This window comes from Manacus candei, unplaced genomic scaffold, assembly GCF_025592945.1.
Source record: "Manacus candei isolate 608988 ecotype Guabito, Panama unplaced genomic scaffold, ASM2559294v1 h1tg000009l, whole genome shotgun sequence".
NCBI lineage: Eukaryota > Metazoa > Chordata > Aves > Passeriformes > Pipridae > Manacus > Manacus candei.
Window position 1 is genome coordinate 7,715,643 of NW_026138057.1, and position 18,366 is coordinate 7,734,008.

At 40.3% G+C, this 18,366-nt stretch overlaps 2 protein-coding genes across 5 annotated transcripts in view; one reads left to right on the forward strand and one right to left on the reverse strand.

The window, feature by feature from the left end:
- Positions 1–10,134, reverse strand: part of IMMP1L (inner mitochondrial membrane peptidase subunit 1) — a 32,223-nt gene extending 22,089 nt beyond the window's left edge. The window contains exon 1 of the transcript XR_007902656.1: positions 10,081–10,134. The gene's annotated coding sequence lies outside the window, so the exon portion shown is untranslated. The remainder of the gene's footprint in view (positions 1–10,080) is intronic.
- A 91-nt stretch (positions 10,135–10,225) lies between these two features.
- The window catches only part of ELP4 (elongator acetyltransferase complex subunit 4), a 142,648-nt gene continuing 134,507 nt past the window's right edge, over positions 10,226–18,366 (forward strand). For all 4 annotated transcript variants that reach the window (XM_051776815.1, XM_051776816.1, XM_051776818.1 and 1 more), the window contains exons 1-2: positions 10,226–10,406; positions 15,335–15,370. In XM_051776815.1, coding sequence (XP_051632775.1) covers positions 10,253–10,406; positions 15,335–15,370 — 190 coding nt within the window. In that variant the 5' untranslated portion in view covers positions 10,226–10,252. The remainder of the gene's footprint in view (positions 10,407–15,334; positions 15,371–18,366) is intronic.

Here is an 18,366-nt window from a genome sequence, read left to right on the forward strand (position 1 = left end):
AATTAGTTGGCCATTTCCAGATTCCTAAATCCCCTATTACATCTTTTATTGACAGCTCCTGTGAGGATAGCACAAATGGTATTCTCTTTGTACTCTTTGCTTCTGTAACACTCACACTCCGAGGGAAATGCACATAGGTTGTCCAGAAATTACCATCTTGTTTGCTGTAATCTTGGATTACAATTAACTGTGTACATAATAAAATTAGGAAATCAATGAGCAGATTTATCATTTCCAGAAAACCAATGGCATTGTGTAAGGCAGTTTAACATATGGTGCCAAATTTTTAAACACAGGAAAATTGAAGTTGCAGGCACTGGAAGTGGAATTAAACAAATTAGTGGACTTGACACTAAACGGATTTTTCACTTTCACAAAACATTTCCAGTCACATTTGCTTTATGTAACACTTCCCAATTCTGGAATTTCACTGAATATTTAGTGACAGTTGATCAGTTTTTCCTTAGGTAACAAACTCTCCTCCTAACATTCCCCACTTCTCACCAGACACCTTTCTCTACGCAAGGCAATCCCGTAACTTGCACCATCTCTTTCCCACTGAGTTACTCTGAGATTTTAAAAAAATGCAAAAACCCAAACTGCACCCTGACTAGGCCTTTCAAATATTTATGTTTGAGCTGTTGTTTATATTAAACTATTATTTTAAAACTTCTGCGTGAAATTAATGCTCTATGTGCTAGAATAGAGAAGGGTCTATCTATATCTTGTTTATCGGGATTCTTCCTGTATCAGACACATAATAAATACAATATTGTAATTACAATCTGAGGATTCCAAACATCTAAGGCAAAAAAGGGAATAATTTTCAGAAGGTCTTTCCATGCTGGAGATCAGACAGAACTTGCTTTGTATTTCCAGCTGTTGCTTTACTCTAGAAGAAACACTGGATTAAGTCTGGCAAATCTGCAAAAGCTTGCTGATATTCTGGAAGAGATCATTTTTACACATTATCTCTACTAGGCACTGACAGTTTGTCTCCAACAAGTGCTCCTCCATCTACTGATCTCAAGCTGATAAGGAGTTCAATCCTGTAAATATAAATTCCCATAACACAATCCCCTGGTGTTAAATAACTAGACACTGCCTACGTAAGAATGAGCAATTTTTCAAAGCAGATCTCAAGTAGTTCTCACTGGTTCTATTTACCCTTGGGAAGCAACTCCTAACAATCCCACAACCCTGTACAAAACACTGTGTTAATGGCCAGATGCATTCCAGGGCTCCTCTCTTCCTCTGGAGCTCCACACCCCCATCTTTGCTGAACAACAAATCCAAGGCGTGGTCATACATGGGCAGGTCTGAGCCTCTCAGGGATGCTGAAACATTCACTTCACAGTTTTCTGCAACAATGTCAAAGTTAGGACAAACACCAAAGGTTTGACAGACATCACAGTCACCCTCCTGGTAACTGAGAAAATATCCCATGCCTATGTCACAAGGGTCAAATAACTCTGTTCTGAGCCACGCATGTTCATCTGAAATTTCAATATTTTCACTTTCTTGAGACGGAGATATGCAGACTTTGAAAATTCATTCAGTGTAATAAGACAAGGAATTACAAGTCCAGTTTTCACATTAGGCACTTAAAAACTACAGCCCTATAGACCCTGAAGTTGCCCTTGGCTCACACGTCCTTCCAGTGCTGACACACCTTGAAGAAACATGAAGGTATTTTTGGGAATACTACTTGGAACAGTGAATAAAACACCAAACCCAACAGAAACAACACAACCAAAAAACCAAAACCCCTCCACATCAAACTAGCAGCCTCTTTCAGGACACCACCAGCAGGACTGTTCAGAAAGAAACACAACTGTCTCAACCTTATCCCCAGTGCTGGTCTCAGAATGTCGTCACTGAAGAGGACTCCACAGTGGTTTATGAACACAGAAGTCACACAGTACGGGATCTTAAACAGTAAATCAAACCTGACAGATAATTAAACTATAAGCAATCCATTAAACATTTGAAAAATACAAAGCAGAAAACAAGAGTAGTTTTAGCACTATCAGAAAATGTAACAGTAATGAAGAATCCTTCTGTAAGCTCATCAATACTTCCCAGCTATGAGCATCACCTTCTAATGAAATACCTTACGCACACTCTGCATTAATAAACGTGTTAAAAAACAGGAGGAAGGCAACACAGTCAGACAAAAGTGTGCTCAGTATTTACATTTTCAAGTTACCTGAACAGAAGAAAAATGCAAATCAAGTGCCTGTCACTACTATTATTCTACAAAAATTTTGACAGCTTTCCCAGAGTGCTTTTTAGTTACAAAGTTCTACATACACACATGTACATGGATTCAAGTACTTTTTTTCAGAGCAGAATTGTATTTCACGTGAGTTTATGCAGTAAAAATAAACTGTAATCAGGACTTTTTCTCACTGCTTAGTAAAATTTTATTAGTTATTTCTGAGCTGGTTTAAAACACAAGTTCTGTAGGGTCTTCTCCACTTACAAGATACAAGTATAAAAAAAGTTCCAAACATCAATAGATGAGTGCAATGATATTCAGTCTAAGTTAATCCCCAGACATCCAAATCCATGAATAAAAATTCATCAGTTTTAAATACACTGAGCCTATTAAGCAAGAACAAAAGCATATGCACAAAAGAGCTTTTAATATATTTCAAAGCCCACAAGAGCCGTGGTCTCATTAAAATTATAAATTACACAAACATGGAATAAAGATTCAAACTGCAGTGCAGCTAAGCAGATTACAGCAAACCCCGCGTTCCATATGATAACACACCACGGCCCTCCCAGATGGGGGCTTGGAACAAAAAGGCCATCACTGCAGCTAGGGAAAACCTCCTTGTGATCTCTGCTTTCTGTTCAGCAGATGACAGCCAAATAATATGTTGATTATTCTGTTTGTGCTGCTAAGCTTGTAAGGTGGAATAAAAGCGATATGATCTATTGTGAACTCCATGCTACTGTGTCGCCCCACTCATAAATAATATACGGAATTTATTCGGAGCCTATCTTTTTATCTGAGTTCCAGGTTTTAAATGCATGAGCTAAAACAGAAAGTCAGCATAAACTATTATTTAATTGGATGGTTTAAAGTAAAAGATACAGCTGACACAACAATAAGTGAGAGAACTGACTACTCAGTGAGTCAAATAAGTAGAGGTGCCTTTCTCCAGTTATATGCTGAGGTGCAGAGAACCTGCAAGGCACTGAGCACACTCCAGCCCCACAAACTGCACTGTCACTGACCCCAAACACATGACCAAGCAGGGCCTTTATGGCTTATTTTACCACAGACAACCACCCCAAATTCAAATTTCAAATGAGGACACAAGCACTTGTAAAACGGAAAAACAGTACAGAAACAATCACTGTATAACTTCACTAAAATTGTGGCTCCCTGAACTGCCTTCTTAAAAAGTATTTAAGTTTTTAATAAGTGATCAGATGTTATTTCACCTGAATTTACTAACTTGGTTTGTTCCAAAAGCACAGAATTTGGCTTGCCCTGCCTTCCATAATACACTGCTTTTCTAAAAGGAAAATCAGTGACTGGTCACACAGCTCCTTCCACAGATATTTTGTGCATGCTGAGAAGACTGACGATCTTCCTACAATTTAATGTTGGTGATTTTCAGATTCTTCACATCAGAAACACCAGAAGTTCTATCACAAAATCACTGTGGTTTGGCAACAGCATGAGAACATCAAGATCAAACACACACTTTACACCTCTTGGACCAATGGAAGCACAGCTGACAAAGAAAAAGATGAAAAGATGAGGGTCTGAGACTGTGCAACAGTTTTCCCAGAAATATAAAAAGGAATGTAAAAAAAAAAAAAAAAAGCTCAATTACCTTTTTTCCTTTGCTAGGGACACAGTCACAGCTCTGAATCACAGAAATCATGAAAACATGGCTACTGAAGACGTACACATGTTCTAATAAGCCTTAAGACTAAAAATTCAGATGAATTATTCCCCCACTGCAATGAAATAACACATAAATACTATTTTCATACAGAACCAAGACAGAACCTTGAAACAATCACTGAATCTCACTGACACCACAACCTCAGGTGTGTCCATTTCCAGCACAGGATTGTAAGTTATTCTGCAGTCACCAGTTACAGTATTGTCATTTTTAGGACCCTGATGATATTTAAGCTTCTCTCAATCTGTTTCAGCTTCTAAAACTTTAAATGCTGATTTATTTTTATTCCTCTTACCTACATAATCTCACACAAAATGCAAAACAGTCCCTGGGGGGAAAGAATTGGTAGCAGCCATGAAACTCAAGCATCTTCTTACGATACATTCACATTTCTACAACCAAATCTTTCCTTCTGTTCTTACGAAATGCATCTAATAAAAAGGTTTCAGCAATAAAAGAAACTTCCAGCTAAGGTCACAGCACTAATAATATCTGAGCTAGCAAAAGGTAACTCTAGTCAACACTAAAGCCAATGCATTACTGAGTAGCAGGCTCAGCATAGGAGGGGTAAGAAGCTGAATGTACCGAGATAAAGAATAATGACAGTTTGCTAAAATACAGCCTGGCTACAAAAAAAGCCAGATATTCAGTGTTTTCTGCCCTTTTTTCTCTTTTTTTCATCACAATATTATTCCAAATTTGGAACAATATGAGTTTCCTTAAGTAGTCAGTAGTGAATCTGGCTTTAGAGTGAGTTTTATTAGATTGCTGGCCTGTGTTTCACCCAACTTTATAATTCCCACTGAAAAATTTAAATTTTAATTCTTGAACTACTTAAAGGCCAAAATGACCCTTTTCTTCATCTACCTCTCAATGACCTGTTTGCCATTCTAGTCATATCTTCTGAAGGGCAAGCAAGGCTTTGGTCTCTGTGCTCAGACCAGGCAGAGTTCCACAGCTCTACAGGATTATTTACTGCAGCACCTCCTGGTTCATCCCTCACTCTATGGATGGTCATGCCATGGAACTAGAGGGAAGCCCACTGGATAGCTCTGAATGTTCCAATGACCCTGCAGGATTTTGTCCTCAGGGAAACCTGAGGGTTGTACACAGTTTTGAAGCCACTGGCCAACATCCCTACTTGGGAAAGCCAGAACTAGCATCATCCTGGCCTGGCTCAGGAACTGCATCCCTATCCACAGGGATATCCAGCTCTTTCTAACACACATCATGCAGTCCAATCCAACCACTGCTCCTCTGCATGTCTCTATCAGACTAAAGACTGAGCGGTTCATAAACCCAAGATGGGCAAGAAAAGGGGAAAAACTGCTTGTCAGAGGATCCAACACTACCTGAAGTTACATTGGTAGCAGCTGAATAATCAAGCTAGCATTCCTGTCTGGAATAGCTATGGAAGCCACAATGACCAGAATACTTGGCCAGTACACTGGAAACCTGAGGTTTCATGTTTGTGGGTCTCACCAAGGATGATAAACACAAGGAAAACAATCTCTATGAAATATAGCCCTAATCTGGATGATGTTTAATAAAACAGTACATTAAACTTACAGTTCAAGATTACTGTTCTGCAGGTTTCAGTAATATTATACTGTACAATTTCATAATCTGAAGCTACAGAAACATTATATAACTTCTTAAATGATTTACTGTCTTCAGCACTAACTACTTTAACTCAAGTCTCCTAATTTACTTTATTGTAAAGGAGCTGTTTAAATTTGACACAGGTTTAAATTTTTTTTTGCTGTTGCTCAGTATAACCCACAAGGATGCATTTGGTAACATCCAGAGGCTTTCTGAATAAAATCAAATTGCATTTTATATAATATCATACAACTGGTAAGTCTTAAACCTTCCCACTAATCCTTTTCTTTTTTTTCCACAGACTGACTGGATAAGTAGTCTTTAAGCTTTTTCATACTGAAAAAAAAAACAGGTCTTTTGGTGTCAGAGCTTCCAGGATTAAACATTCTTTCCAGTTGTTGGCTCATGGCCTGAAGATCCTGCACTTTCAAACTTATCCCATTCTGGCTAGTTCAAAGATCAGGAAAATGAAGCCATCTTCTTTGCAGCCATAATCCACGCCCCATGCTGTTCGATACTTAAGAACATCTCAAAAGCAAACTACCTTGTTTCAGCTCCCAGCAGGAGCTCAGCAGGGCACTGGATCACATGACTGCAAACCCAGCCTAGTCAGGTGACTCAAGAGCTAATCTGATTTGGTGACTATAAAACTTTAATCAGTACAGTCTAATACCGTCACATTCCAGAAGCGATGAGAGGAGCAGCTTGGCGAGGTAACAGCAAACACTAACAAGATTATGAATCAGAACTGCCATAGGATCTGGTTTTTCAGTTCTCTATCCCATACACAAACCCACCAGAAAAATATTACTGAGAACTGGTCAGGCAGACAGGTTTTGAAATAAAATGGGCTGATGTGATTTATTCCAAAAACCAGCAGCATTTTGTTCATTGCCACAGAAGGACAAGAGCACACAGTGAATCTTGTAAGGCACAGCTAAAATCTAGCAAAACCATCCCTCTGAAATCAAAGACAATAAAATACATACATCAACAACACCATCTTGTTGGGAAACACACAGCACTGGTGGCAGTAACTGGAGGTCCCACGAGTCTCTAAGGGTAACCCACGTGGGCTGCACGTGGTGAACAGAGTGTGGCCATGACAGGAGTGGTCCCTCTTCCCAACCAAAAATATCTAAAGCAACTCCAAGTGCTGCTGTTTTGGGGACTTTCACCAACTCTGTAGGCTACAGCTTTTGAAGAGAAATGTCAAACATACCTGCAGATCAAATTCCAAGCATACCCTTTTCCCAAATGTTTGGATTGCTCTCTCACCATTGTATTCCCTCTGTTTTTTTTCACCCAAAATCCTCTTAATCCATTTTAGAATCTGCGTTTTGCATAGGCAAGCAGCTGAATTGGATCAGCAAGTTTACAAGAACATGAAAACAGAGCTTGACTTTTTCACAGCCCAGTCAGGATTTGCAGCTAAAATTGACATAAAGGTGTTGTACACAACATGTGAGCTGCGAGAAAGAGAATTTGATTATTCCACAGTTTCAGACATCCCAATATAGACTGAAATGTTTAAACCTCTCTGACAAGGAATAACGTGCTAAGACATTTCCTGATCATTTGACACAGTCTCCATGTTCCTTAGTTTCTCTGCATTTCCATTCCATCCCTAGGGCAGGAATAGTAGGACTTCTTTACCCACTAATGTGCATTTCAGGATAAGGGAGTTTTTTATATAGTAATGTCCTGTGGTTTTGCTTTCTATCAGACAGCAGATCCTAAAGGGATCTTCTGCAATGGCTGGAAACTCACCTTTTGGAAACTGGACATGTGAATATAAGCAAACTTTTAGTATCATTGAGAGAGAGTGAAAAAGCTATTATTATTCCTGAAAATGAAACACCATTGACTTAAAAATACTTCAATTAACTCCATAATATTAGTTTCTTCACTATTTGTCTGAAATGAAATACAGGTAAAGTCAGATGTGGTAAGCAGTATTTTTATAAGCAAGTATTCAATTGTAAAGCTTTATTGTATTAAACTGTTAAAATTAAAAAAAAAAAATTGAAAAATAGCTTATTTCCACCTGCTTCCTAAATCAGTAGGACTTAAACTGTATCCATCATGTTAAAACAGAGGAAAAATGAATATCACAAACAGGACTACTGCCACATTTTAAACATTCAGCTCTGATACTGAAAAAACTGCTTCTACTTAGGCATTATTTTTGTAATATGTGAAACAGTCTCTGCTGCTACAAGTTACATTGTAAGAGACAGTTCCTCTATATTCTAGAAGGACGTGAAGTGACAAAATTTGTAACAAAAAATACCACTTTGTTGGAAAACACATGAAATTCTGAAATATCTCCAAGGTTCACAGTCAGCAAGAGCTGGAAGGTCCAAACCCACTGTGTGTCTATGCTTTTCCATAAAGCATCAACCCAGCAGGATGACATAAAATTAAACTACTAAGAAGGCCAATCGACAGTTCCAAGTCAGATTAGTGACCTGAATCAGCTCAAGAAACAACCTGACAAGCACCAGGGTTTGCTGGAGTGAAAACAGAGGAGGAAAAGGAGGTGAGACTTCCTCTTTTTGCAACATTGACCTACTACATCAGCCCCTGAATGACTGAGATTTCCAGGAAACCAGCACTTTCTTCAAGAAATACTAAAACTGGTAGAAGCAGCTCCCATTTGCAAAATACTTTCATTATGTGGGCTCCAATATGAAGGAGAAATGAAAAAAAAAAAAAAGAGACAATTATTTTGCCTCCAGCTTTAATTGCCCTGCAGGAAAGTGAGGTAAAAAAAAAATAAAAGAGGAAAAAAAAAGTTTAAAAACTGCATGTCAGCCAAGCAGCAATGAGAAATGGAAGAACCAAAGAGAGGGCTCAGCCCTGGGTGTATGTTTACACCTATCCTGTAAAGTTAATACAACTTAGAGCAGTGTATTTTATTTAAAAAACAAGCAAGGAAATACTCTGTGTCGCTGAAGTAACAAAAGGAAATTGTACTGCTTGAAATGGGGGGAAAAACCATCCCTGAGACAGCGTGTATGTGGTCAGTCATTTGATTCCCTGTCTGACAGGTAAGCAGTGACTTAGCAAAGACATCCCCATGGGGTTACAAGCTTCTGTAACAAACTCCACCAACAGATGTACTGCAGTTTTTAAGTGTTACACACATCTCCAAGCACTCACACCTGAAATATTTAGGTACTTGGACTCCAGAATGACAGTACAGTAAGAAATGGAAGAGTTACTGTGATGTTTTAGAAGTGGAGAACTCTCTGTAAGTTTAAGCCTGCTCATTCAATTAACATAGAATTTACACCCCAGGATCCCACTAAAGGATTCTTGAACCCTTTTAAAAGAACTGTGAATTATGCTTTAGGCCTTTATTTTGCTAGGCTTTCCTATTCCAGATATCCACAACCCATTAGTCAGATATTCCAGAAGTGAAATTTAATAGGTATATTTATTTCTTGGCATGTTTTCAAACGCGCCCTTTGATTTTCTCCCCTAAGGGCAGATACTTCTTACACTGAACAATAAACTGTTACAGACATTAAGACAAAACATTAAGACAACCTCTTGATACTCATGGCAAGAAATCTTACACTGCTTAACATGCAAGCAGCACTAGGAAAACATAATACTAAAGCTTCCTGCTCCTAAATTTGAATAGGATATGAAGGAAAGACTCTGAGGTTCAGGACTGCCCACCTATTTGTTGCCCTTTCAAGCTGCTAATATTTAACATGAGGATTTCTTTTTTTTCCTTATTAATATAAACAGAAAGTTTCAAGAACCACAGGTGTTCAAAAACGTGGCTTATAATGGCAGCAAAAACTGTTCATTGAAATTAAAGTGTGAGGGTGAAAAGAATTATAACATCAGAACTTCATTTTTATATTCTGCTGTGCGCAAATGTCTTCAAGCAGCTTGGGACGCATCTGAATCACCAACAGATGAAAAAGAAATATAAAATGCTTGTGACAGTGGCTATCCTTTATACTGACAGGGATTTCTCTTAAATTCAGAGCACTACAACATAAAGCGTTCACTGACAAAGCAAAACACAAACTTTAATGTCTTTAACTTTTTCTAGCACAGGTCTTGGTGCAGGGCCACCACACCGATGCGAGATCTCGCTCCCAAGTTACGGTATTAAATCACACGTTTATTTACGTGTCCGCGGCTCTTTACGAACAGGACGGAGACTCCGAGCATACTCACATTTTACTCTACACGCAATAAGGTAAACACACGTTTTACAAGCAGCTTTTCCTCCCGGGCTCTTTGCGAAGGGGCCGATGCCGACAGGGTGGGAGCCCGTCTCCTCACCCCCCTGCGCTCCCAGCCCTGCGGACACCCCCGGGAGAAGGGAGGAGCCCTCCGCAGCACCCGCACCGCACTCCCCGAGCCGGTCCCAGCCCCGGGCAGCCCGAACCTCCCGCTCCCCCAGCCCCGGGCAGCCCGAACCTCCCGCTCCCCCAGCCCCGGGCAGCCCGAACCTCCCGCTCCCCCAGCCCCGGGCAGCCCGAACCTCCCGCTCCCCCAGCCCCGACCCCACTCTCACCTCCCCGCTCGCCGCCGGGCGCCTCAGCCCTTACCCGCCCCTCCTGCCCCCCACCTGCCAACACCGCGGCCTCCCATTGGGTGTCCGTTCCGGGAGCCGCGCTCCCATTGGCGCAGAGCGCAGGGCCGGGCCCTCCCGGCGTGCCCGGCCGCAGCCGCTGCCCGCACCCGACATGGCGGCGGCCGGCGGGGCGCGGGGCCGCACCAGCTTCCAGCGCCGGGCCGGGGCCGGAGCCCGCCCGGCCGCCCTGCCGGGCACCCGGCCCGCGCTGCGACACGGGCAGCTGCTGCTCTCCAGCGGGCTGCCCTCCCTCGACTGTGTGCTAGGTTGGTGGGAGCCGGGACCCGGCGCTGCCCCCCTCCCTCCCTCCCTCCCCCGTGCCGGGCCCTGCCCGCCCTGCGCCCCCCGTGACCCCGCGGCGGCTCCCGCAAGGCTCCCGGGACTGGGGGGAGAGCGGGGGGAAGGAGGAAGGGGCAAGGCAGGGTCCGCTTCGCTGTCAGGATGAGCAGGTTGCGGTGCCCTGCCATCGGCCCGGGCAGTCTCGGAGCGCAGCCCTGCCCTGTGGAGCCCCGGGGCACCGCGTCCCTGTCGCGTTCCGCGGGCACTGTCACACAAGGGCTTTTTGAAAGCCGCCTTCGCTGGATTAGCGCGTGGTGTAGTTCTGGTTCTCCGGCGTGGCACTGGTCGGGATGTGTCGGACGGGGTTTTCTGTCGCAGCGGCGTCACTGAAATGCCCCGTTTCGAGGGGTTGCCCCGGTGTGAGGCTGTGCTGTCTGTGCCTCTGCCTTTGCCTGCTCGCAGTGTCAAGAGGGTCCCGTGGAGTGATCTGTTGTGGCTATCGCTGTGTTATCATCTGTGGGATGAACTGGGACCTCTATGGGGTTGGGAACTAATTAATTTCACTGTTTTATCTGTATGCACTAAGGCTGTGTGATCCCTTTACTAACTGCTCACTAAATGCATCTTTAGTGTACATCAACGTACGTCAACTACTTTTAGCTAGTTTAGGTACTTTAGCTTTGTTCATTCATCCTTGGAGCACATGGAATATAGGAATATATCGCTTTTTTTTTCTAAGGATATTCTGTATAAGAAATGATAAGTATAAAAGTTGTATCCATTTTGTAAAGAACTTTTTGCAGCCTGTGTATCATTTGTTTGTTTGTGCATATCTGCACTTTCATCAGGGATTAGCATCGTTGTGGAGAAGGCTCTTCCTCCTTTAAGAGAGCAGTATTTCATTGAGTGTAATTTGTGAAACCCTTTAATTGCATAAATAGAAGATTTGCTTTGAAAAATTCCAGTTCTTCATCATGTTGCCTTTTATAAACAGTGGATTTTTGCACAGTGTGGCTCAGATGATGTGGACAGCTCCCATGCTGGCAGTCTCCTAAATTTCCAGGCACTTACACACACAGTTAGTGGTTTGTCATGGAAGCTGAGGACACTTTCAATGAACCCAGGCTCCCTTCTAAAGTACGTTTTCCTTGTCTTTTAAATATTTAGTAATTCCCTGACCTTGCTAATTTTTATACTTAAATATCAAGGAAGTTTTTCAACCCTAGGAATAGCAACTTGTCAAAATACTTCTAAGATAGTTTTTGGGTTCTGGCATCTTTGAAAAGCTGTAAAACTCTATATTCCTATGTAAACCTTTGGTAAGCTCCTAGCCCTTGAATCACTGATTTCTGAGGGCTGAGTGGGTAGGCCAGGAAAGACTTGTGCCAAAAAAAGTTTCCATTGGTTCCAGGTATTAGGCATTGTTGGAGACAGACCATCTGTACAGAATCACTGATTTTGGAGACTGGGGAAGGTCCTCAAGAATTCACCTTCTGCAACCTTCAAGGAGGCTCAGCACCAAATTCCAAGTTATTTGCTCAGGGCTTTGTCCTGTTGAGTCTCAAAAGTCTGCAATGGCAGAGATTTCACAGCAGCTCTGGACAACCCAGTCCAATGCTTACTTATTTTTGTAGGGAGTTTTCTTCTTCCTTCTATCCACTGGGAACTTTCCCTGCCCTCCCTCAGTTAAGAGCTCAGCTGTCTGCTCAGTAGCTTCTCTTAGTTACCATCCCACAGCCTTCAGGTCTTCCTCTCTTCTCCAGGTTAAACAAGCCCAGTTCCTTCAGCCCCTTCTCTTTGGTCATTTGCCCCACCTTGGTTCCCTTCCACTGGACTCATTTCAGTTTATCTTTGCTTCTCACTTCACTTCATCTTTACTTCTTTCTTATACTTTATCTTCTCTTCTCAATTCAGCTTATTTATATTTTTTTCTTGTACTGAGTGTCTCAAAACTGGACCTTGTATTCCAGATGTGATCTGATGAGTAAAGGGGACAATCACATCCTTTGACCAACTGACTGAGCCCACTATGCTGGTGGAAGTGTTGTGCTTGGTCTCCTTCCTGTCCTTTCTGCTTGTGTGTGTGTGGAAATGCTTCATAAATGTGCTGTTTGTGTGTTTCTTAAAGAGTGCTTATACTTTCCTTCTTTTGTCTTGCTCACTAGCAGTTAAATAATTGCACAAAATATTTAATTTTTATTGTCACCAGAGACAGAGGACAATCCTTTTTTTTTTTTTTTAGTACAAATTTCTAGTGGAAATTGCTATAAACTCTCTTAGTCTATGTTTCATAGACATATTTTTTAGCAGTCAGCAGGCAGTCTTCTAAATCTCTGGCTTTGGGCTTGAATTTAAGTTTGCCTGGTTCAGAATCTGTAACCCAGACACAGCATTATTTGCCAGACATGAAGATACAGCTTAGGAGTAAGTGTGAGTAAAGCATGGTGTTATCAGACACAGGTGTAATGAGGAACTTCTGAAGAGAGGAATAGGCAGAGGATACAAGGAGGAATTTCTTTTACCCTACAGCTAGAGGCTGATTGTTACATTGTTGTTGGTCACTCTTCTTAAGCAATGCATTTCCTTTGGAAAAAAAGTGTTGGATGAGTGCTGGGTTTCAAATGCCATCTTACCATTAGGGCACTGCATTTTCAGGCTTTATAGTCAAGTTTACTTCCAAGCTTTTACTTTCAAGACCATATATGCCTGATTTGTGCCAAAGCAGTTCTCTGTAATGAGCTGCAGCTATTGTATAATATAATAATCACATGCCTTGTATGGAGTGTTTTGTTTCAAGCTGCTTGAAAAAAAAAGATCAGGGATATGCTTTGAAAACAATCGGGACACTTGTCAACTTGCAAAGTTTGTTGTGTTTCTGTCCATAGGATCCTAGATCTCTTTGCTGTAAGTGGCAATGTGGAAAGTTACAGGTCTTGCTTAGTTGTTTATGTGTGCTGCTGCCTTAGATACTGGCAAAAAAAAAAATAAAGTAGCAAAATTAGGAAGAATGACAAGTTCACAGCAGCTTTCTTGGGAAACTCAAAGATTTTACCTCTTCCTTTTTCACTCTGTCAGCATTCCTGCTGTTTTTTCCTGTCACTTGTGTTTTGCTTAATTTACTATTATTGTTGCTAATTATAATATGAATATGTAACCATTGTAACAGCAATAGTTTTACATCCCATCTAATAGAACACAGTTGGGCAAACTCTTCACTGCACCAGATAATGCAAAGCCAGTCCTCTGACCTGAGCTGGCCTTCAGCAACCAGGGTGTGTGCACATATGTTACAGCTCTGGCTTGTAGAAAGAAACAGTACCACTGATGATTTGAAAATGCAGCTTGTGAGAATTTTGACTGCACTGTCACAGTGTTTGAGAAACAAATTCTCTCTTGTGCAAGCGATTTAAGAGCAGAAGAGGCGCTACTTCTGTTGTGTCTACAAGTGAACTGTTTATAGCTGAGGTTTTTATGTCCTTATCGCCGTGAGGTAATACATTACTCATGGCTGCTTTGATCATATTTTCTGTGTCAAGCTGTAAATATTTGAGGCATTTGTACGTCTTGACTTGGGAGCATAGCTTGAAAAAATCTGCAACAATGAAATTAGTGTGTGACTAAACCCTGTCGCTGCCATGTGCTGCTCAAATCGTGGTGCATCGTGGCACAACGACAAAGTGATCCCGTTGTGGTTTTAATTCAGGTGTGATGTTATGCAACAGTTTATTCAGCCTGTGGGAAAGAACTTTGCTTTTTCTCTTCCTTCTGGGTAATTCAACATTACAAGTGCTACAGATATTTGTAGTCCCACCAGCAGAGCTATAAAGATTAAGAAGGGGGTCCGACTCCCGTTGGAATCAATTTTAAGTGAAGTTTAATGAACTCTTATAGATTTATAGAGTGAATGATCCTGTTCACTAGAGTCCATCTATGCACTAGAGTGCATCTGTGCAGGCCAGAATTAACTTCTGGAGCCAATGTGATTCAGTTTGCTCCTAACTTTTAAATCAGTACTTAATTGCAGCTGACATACTGCAATTCCCTTCATGCAAAACACTTCAGTAGGCTGGTTACATATGGCCATCTGAACACTTCTAGGAATTTTTAACCTTCCTGTCACAGTCATATCATTGTTAAATGAAGTAATCTGACGTCAGGTTATTCCACTGTTGTAATTCTTGGAATTCAGATTATTAGCCAATTTACTCTTCACCTAAAATAAAATATGAATTCTTCTTTCACTACCTTTGTAAAGGAATTTGTAGGATTGTTGTTATGTCCCAGACAAGCCATGGAAGACTTTACTAGCATCTGTTTTTTCAGATGTGTGTTAGATGTGTATGATCTGTCAGTCCAGGTTTCACTGGGTGAAATCCTGCCTGTCTCACCACCACGTCTGCTTTCAGTAACAAGACAAAAAGCAGTGGAGCCAGGATTTTGCCTCAAAGCCTTGGGTGGGAATTTTCTAGCTTCTTAGTATGTCACTTTGCTTACATCCTTCTTGGTGCAAAGGAACATCCCTTGATAGTGATTAATCTGACTTTAATTTGTAGCATGTTTACTCACTTGAGTCATCCAAGTAAAAATCTGCTGGCTCAGACCACACATCACTGCTGTGGTACTTGAGCGTAGTTCTACAGAGCTCTGCAGGATCTTTTTACCACAATGATGATAGTACAGTATATTGTGAAAGTAATTGTAATGTGCAGTATATAATTACATGTGATGTATAATTATTTCATAATAGAGAATTGTAGTAAGTATTGCAAAGGTAATTAAAATGTTGTTCACTTTTATATTTTTAAATTCCCCGTTATCACCTTTCTTTGACTTATAAACTAAGAAAAGTTAATTGTTCTCTAACATAGTATTAAAATGAAGTCTTACTTTATTCTTCATTTTGTTTTGTTTCCAGGTGGAGGCGTAGCTGTTGGAACCCTTCTTCTCATTGGTTAGTATAGAATATATATTAATGCATTCATTAAATAGCCTGTCTTTTCACTGTTTTTTGAAGTCAGACTTTAAGAAAGTGTAACTCTCATGTCCATTGACTTGGTGTAGCCTTCAGAGTGGACTGTTGTCTGTTTCAAGAATTGTTCAAGAATTACTGGAGGTAAATCAAAACCTTAATTTTAGACACGCAAAGAATACCACAGAATTCTGTTTGAAGGGATGGTGTTCAGCACATTCCAGGACTTCCTAGCAAAATATTCAAATTTCTAAACTATTTGATTTCCTGTAAGATTCAGGCTGTTTATGGTCACTAAGGGTTTTTGGTTCTTTTTGTAAGTTTGGCTGTCCGAGGAAGATATTTAATGCAGCATCTTTTAATCTTTTGGTTGCCAGAATCAGCTGAAAGACGATGGAAGGCTTTCTGTGGGGATGAGGATGAGGCACACTGAGATGATTTAATAAGTGACAGCAGAGTTCCCTTTGCAGACCAAATTGCAGCTGTGTGGGACCACATCTCCATTGAAGCTCCATTGCCCAGCTTTCCTTAATAATTCCTTTTAAATGTTTATCAGATTAATGGTTCTTATGAGGTTCTTATGAGAAACTTTCAGGCTTGTTACTTGCCCTGTAGCAAAAAGAACTGATACTACAGGGAGAAAAAAAAAGAAGAGTTATTAGAGAAATACATGTACTTATGTGGAAAACATCTGCATCTGTAATCCGAGCTCACATCTTGAGTAGTGTAACAAATTTAATATTGCCTTTTCATACCAAGTTGCTGGAACAAAAAAATCAGGATCCTAGGGACAACAGGTCTACCTTTTAGTTTTCCAATCGCTGCAATATCTCTGAACTGTTGGAGTTCCCACAACTAAAAAGCTGTGTGATTGTTTTCTCCCACTGAATAAGATGGAAAGTACCTCAATTTCCTTATTTATAGGACTGACAAAAACCTGTCCCATTGGAAAGCTATCTGAGACACAAGAAGCAATGTCTGAGTGCCTACATATTAAATTCCCCAAATCCTCCACTAAATACTTAAAAATTAATTATTATTTCAAGTTTAAAACGTGGATGACAGGAAGACAGCCACCAATAGGTATGAAATTGTAGGTAAAGTCATGTAGATAAAAATAAAAAAGATGTTTTTACACTTAAAAAGGCCCGTTTCTTGCAGAAGATTGAAAGTGCAGTAAAGCATCATTTTGGCTAAATCCTGAGTGAAGGATTTAACAGGTTGTTAAGAATCAGTGTAAAATTGTAAATTGGAGTTTAGGGACAAAATCTGAAAAACTGTGCTCCAGAGTAAGAAAAAAGTAGCAAAAAATTATCAAGTTTTATAAAGATTTTTCTTTGGTACCTCAGTAGTTATGAGAAGCCCAAAGGAAGGCCTGAGTAGTTACTCAGTGAAGCAGAAAAACTGGTCAGCAATGACACTGGAAAAGGCAAAAAATCTTTCCCATTGTATCCTTCCCGGTGTTCCAGAGTAGGCTTTTTACTTCCAAGAAATTTAGTCTCCTGATCACTTGGAAGTATTTCTGGTAATGTTGTTTAGAATTCCTTGGCATGGAATTTATGCAATGGCAAAACCATCATGTGTCCAGTGATAGGCACCAGTAGACAAGCAGCTCTTCAGTATGTGTGCTCTTTAGCCTTAAGACAGATTTACTCAGTAAGTTTCATTTATTTTCTGAAAGGGATGAAAACATTGTGGTCCCAATATTTTATCTGTGTTTAGTTTTGCTGTGGAATGACAACCATCACCTGGGAGATTGCCTTTGTATCTAAAATTTTGGTTAAGTATTTTGAATGGTTGCAATATTTTGAATTAGTCTTAACACTGAAGAACTAAACAGTGAGATTTGGGGAAAATTTCTTTTAAATCTCTTTTAGCCACGATAGGAATTACATCATGTTACCTTCTGTTGTTTATAGGGCTCATGTAACCCTCACTAGAGGCTGAAAAACATTTTCTGTTTGCCACTGAGCAAGCTGATTACTCTGCCTCTTACTATGGCTTGTTGTTATTTTAAGGGTAGTTTTTATTTCTGCATTTTATCCATCATTAGAGACAGTTATTGATGTGTCACTGAATCTTAGAAAATGTTGATTTTTACATAAAGTATATAAATGAGTGTATGTTGTTGTGCAGCTTAAGTAATTTGAATAGTTACCTGCCAGAAAAAATAACTGACATTGCCTAATTCAAGCCATTTTCAGTTGGAGAAGAGCTGCAATCTTGCTGTGCTAAAGGAAGAAGGAAAAAATGATGTTAGATCCTGTTATATTTTACATACAGATCAGAGATTATGGGACTAGATTAATTTTGTTTTGTCTTCCCATTGCAATATTTACTGCCTGTTCCAGTAGACAAAACTGGGTGGCATCAGATGAACCCACCTGACCTGAGCTCAGTGGCAGCACATGAAGTGAGCTCTGTGTTCTAATGGAAAAGATGGCAGGACTCAAATGGTGTGAACGTGGCAGGATTTTTTACCTGAACCTTTTTTTTGACTCTCCTCTGAGCTCGTGGCTGGCAATACTAGTGGTAGGTCTTAATTTACTTATCCTTAATGTCAGTTGTGTATTTGTGGTCTGATATTAAACTTAGTCTCCTTCAGATCTGAAAACTGATTTCTTTCCCCAAATAAGACTTATGTTATTTTGAAACATATAATTATATAAGAGAAGTCTTAAAGCAGGAACTATATTTATTTGTGACTCATTAGTCTAAAAATTTTTAGACTAATTTTTAAAGTTGGTGCAGGTAGAATTACAGTTGCATTGTTAGAATATCCTGTCAGTATACCAAGAAATTCTGTCATGAGATTAGTCTAGGCAAGCTTAATATTATCAGGATTGAAGCTGTCAGTGATAAACCTCCTAGGAAGATCTTTCTGTGTTGTACTCCAAGTGTTATAAAAAGGTTAAATTCTTCCCCCTTCCTTCAACATTCTCTAAGGCAAGAATAAATTGCATTACTTTTAGCTTAGC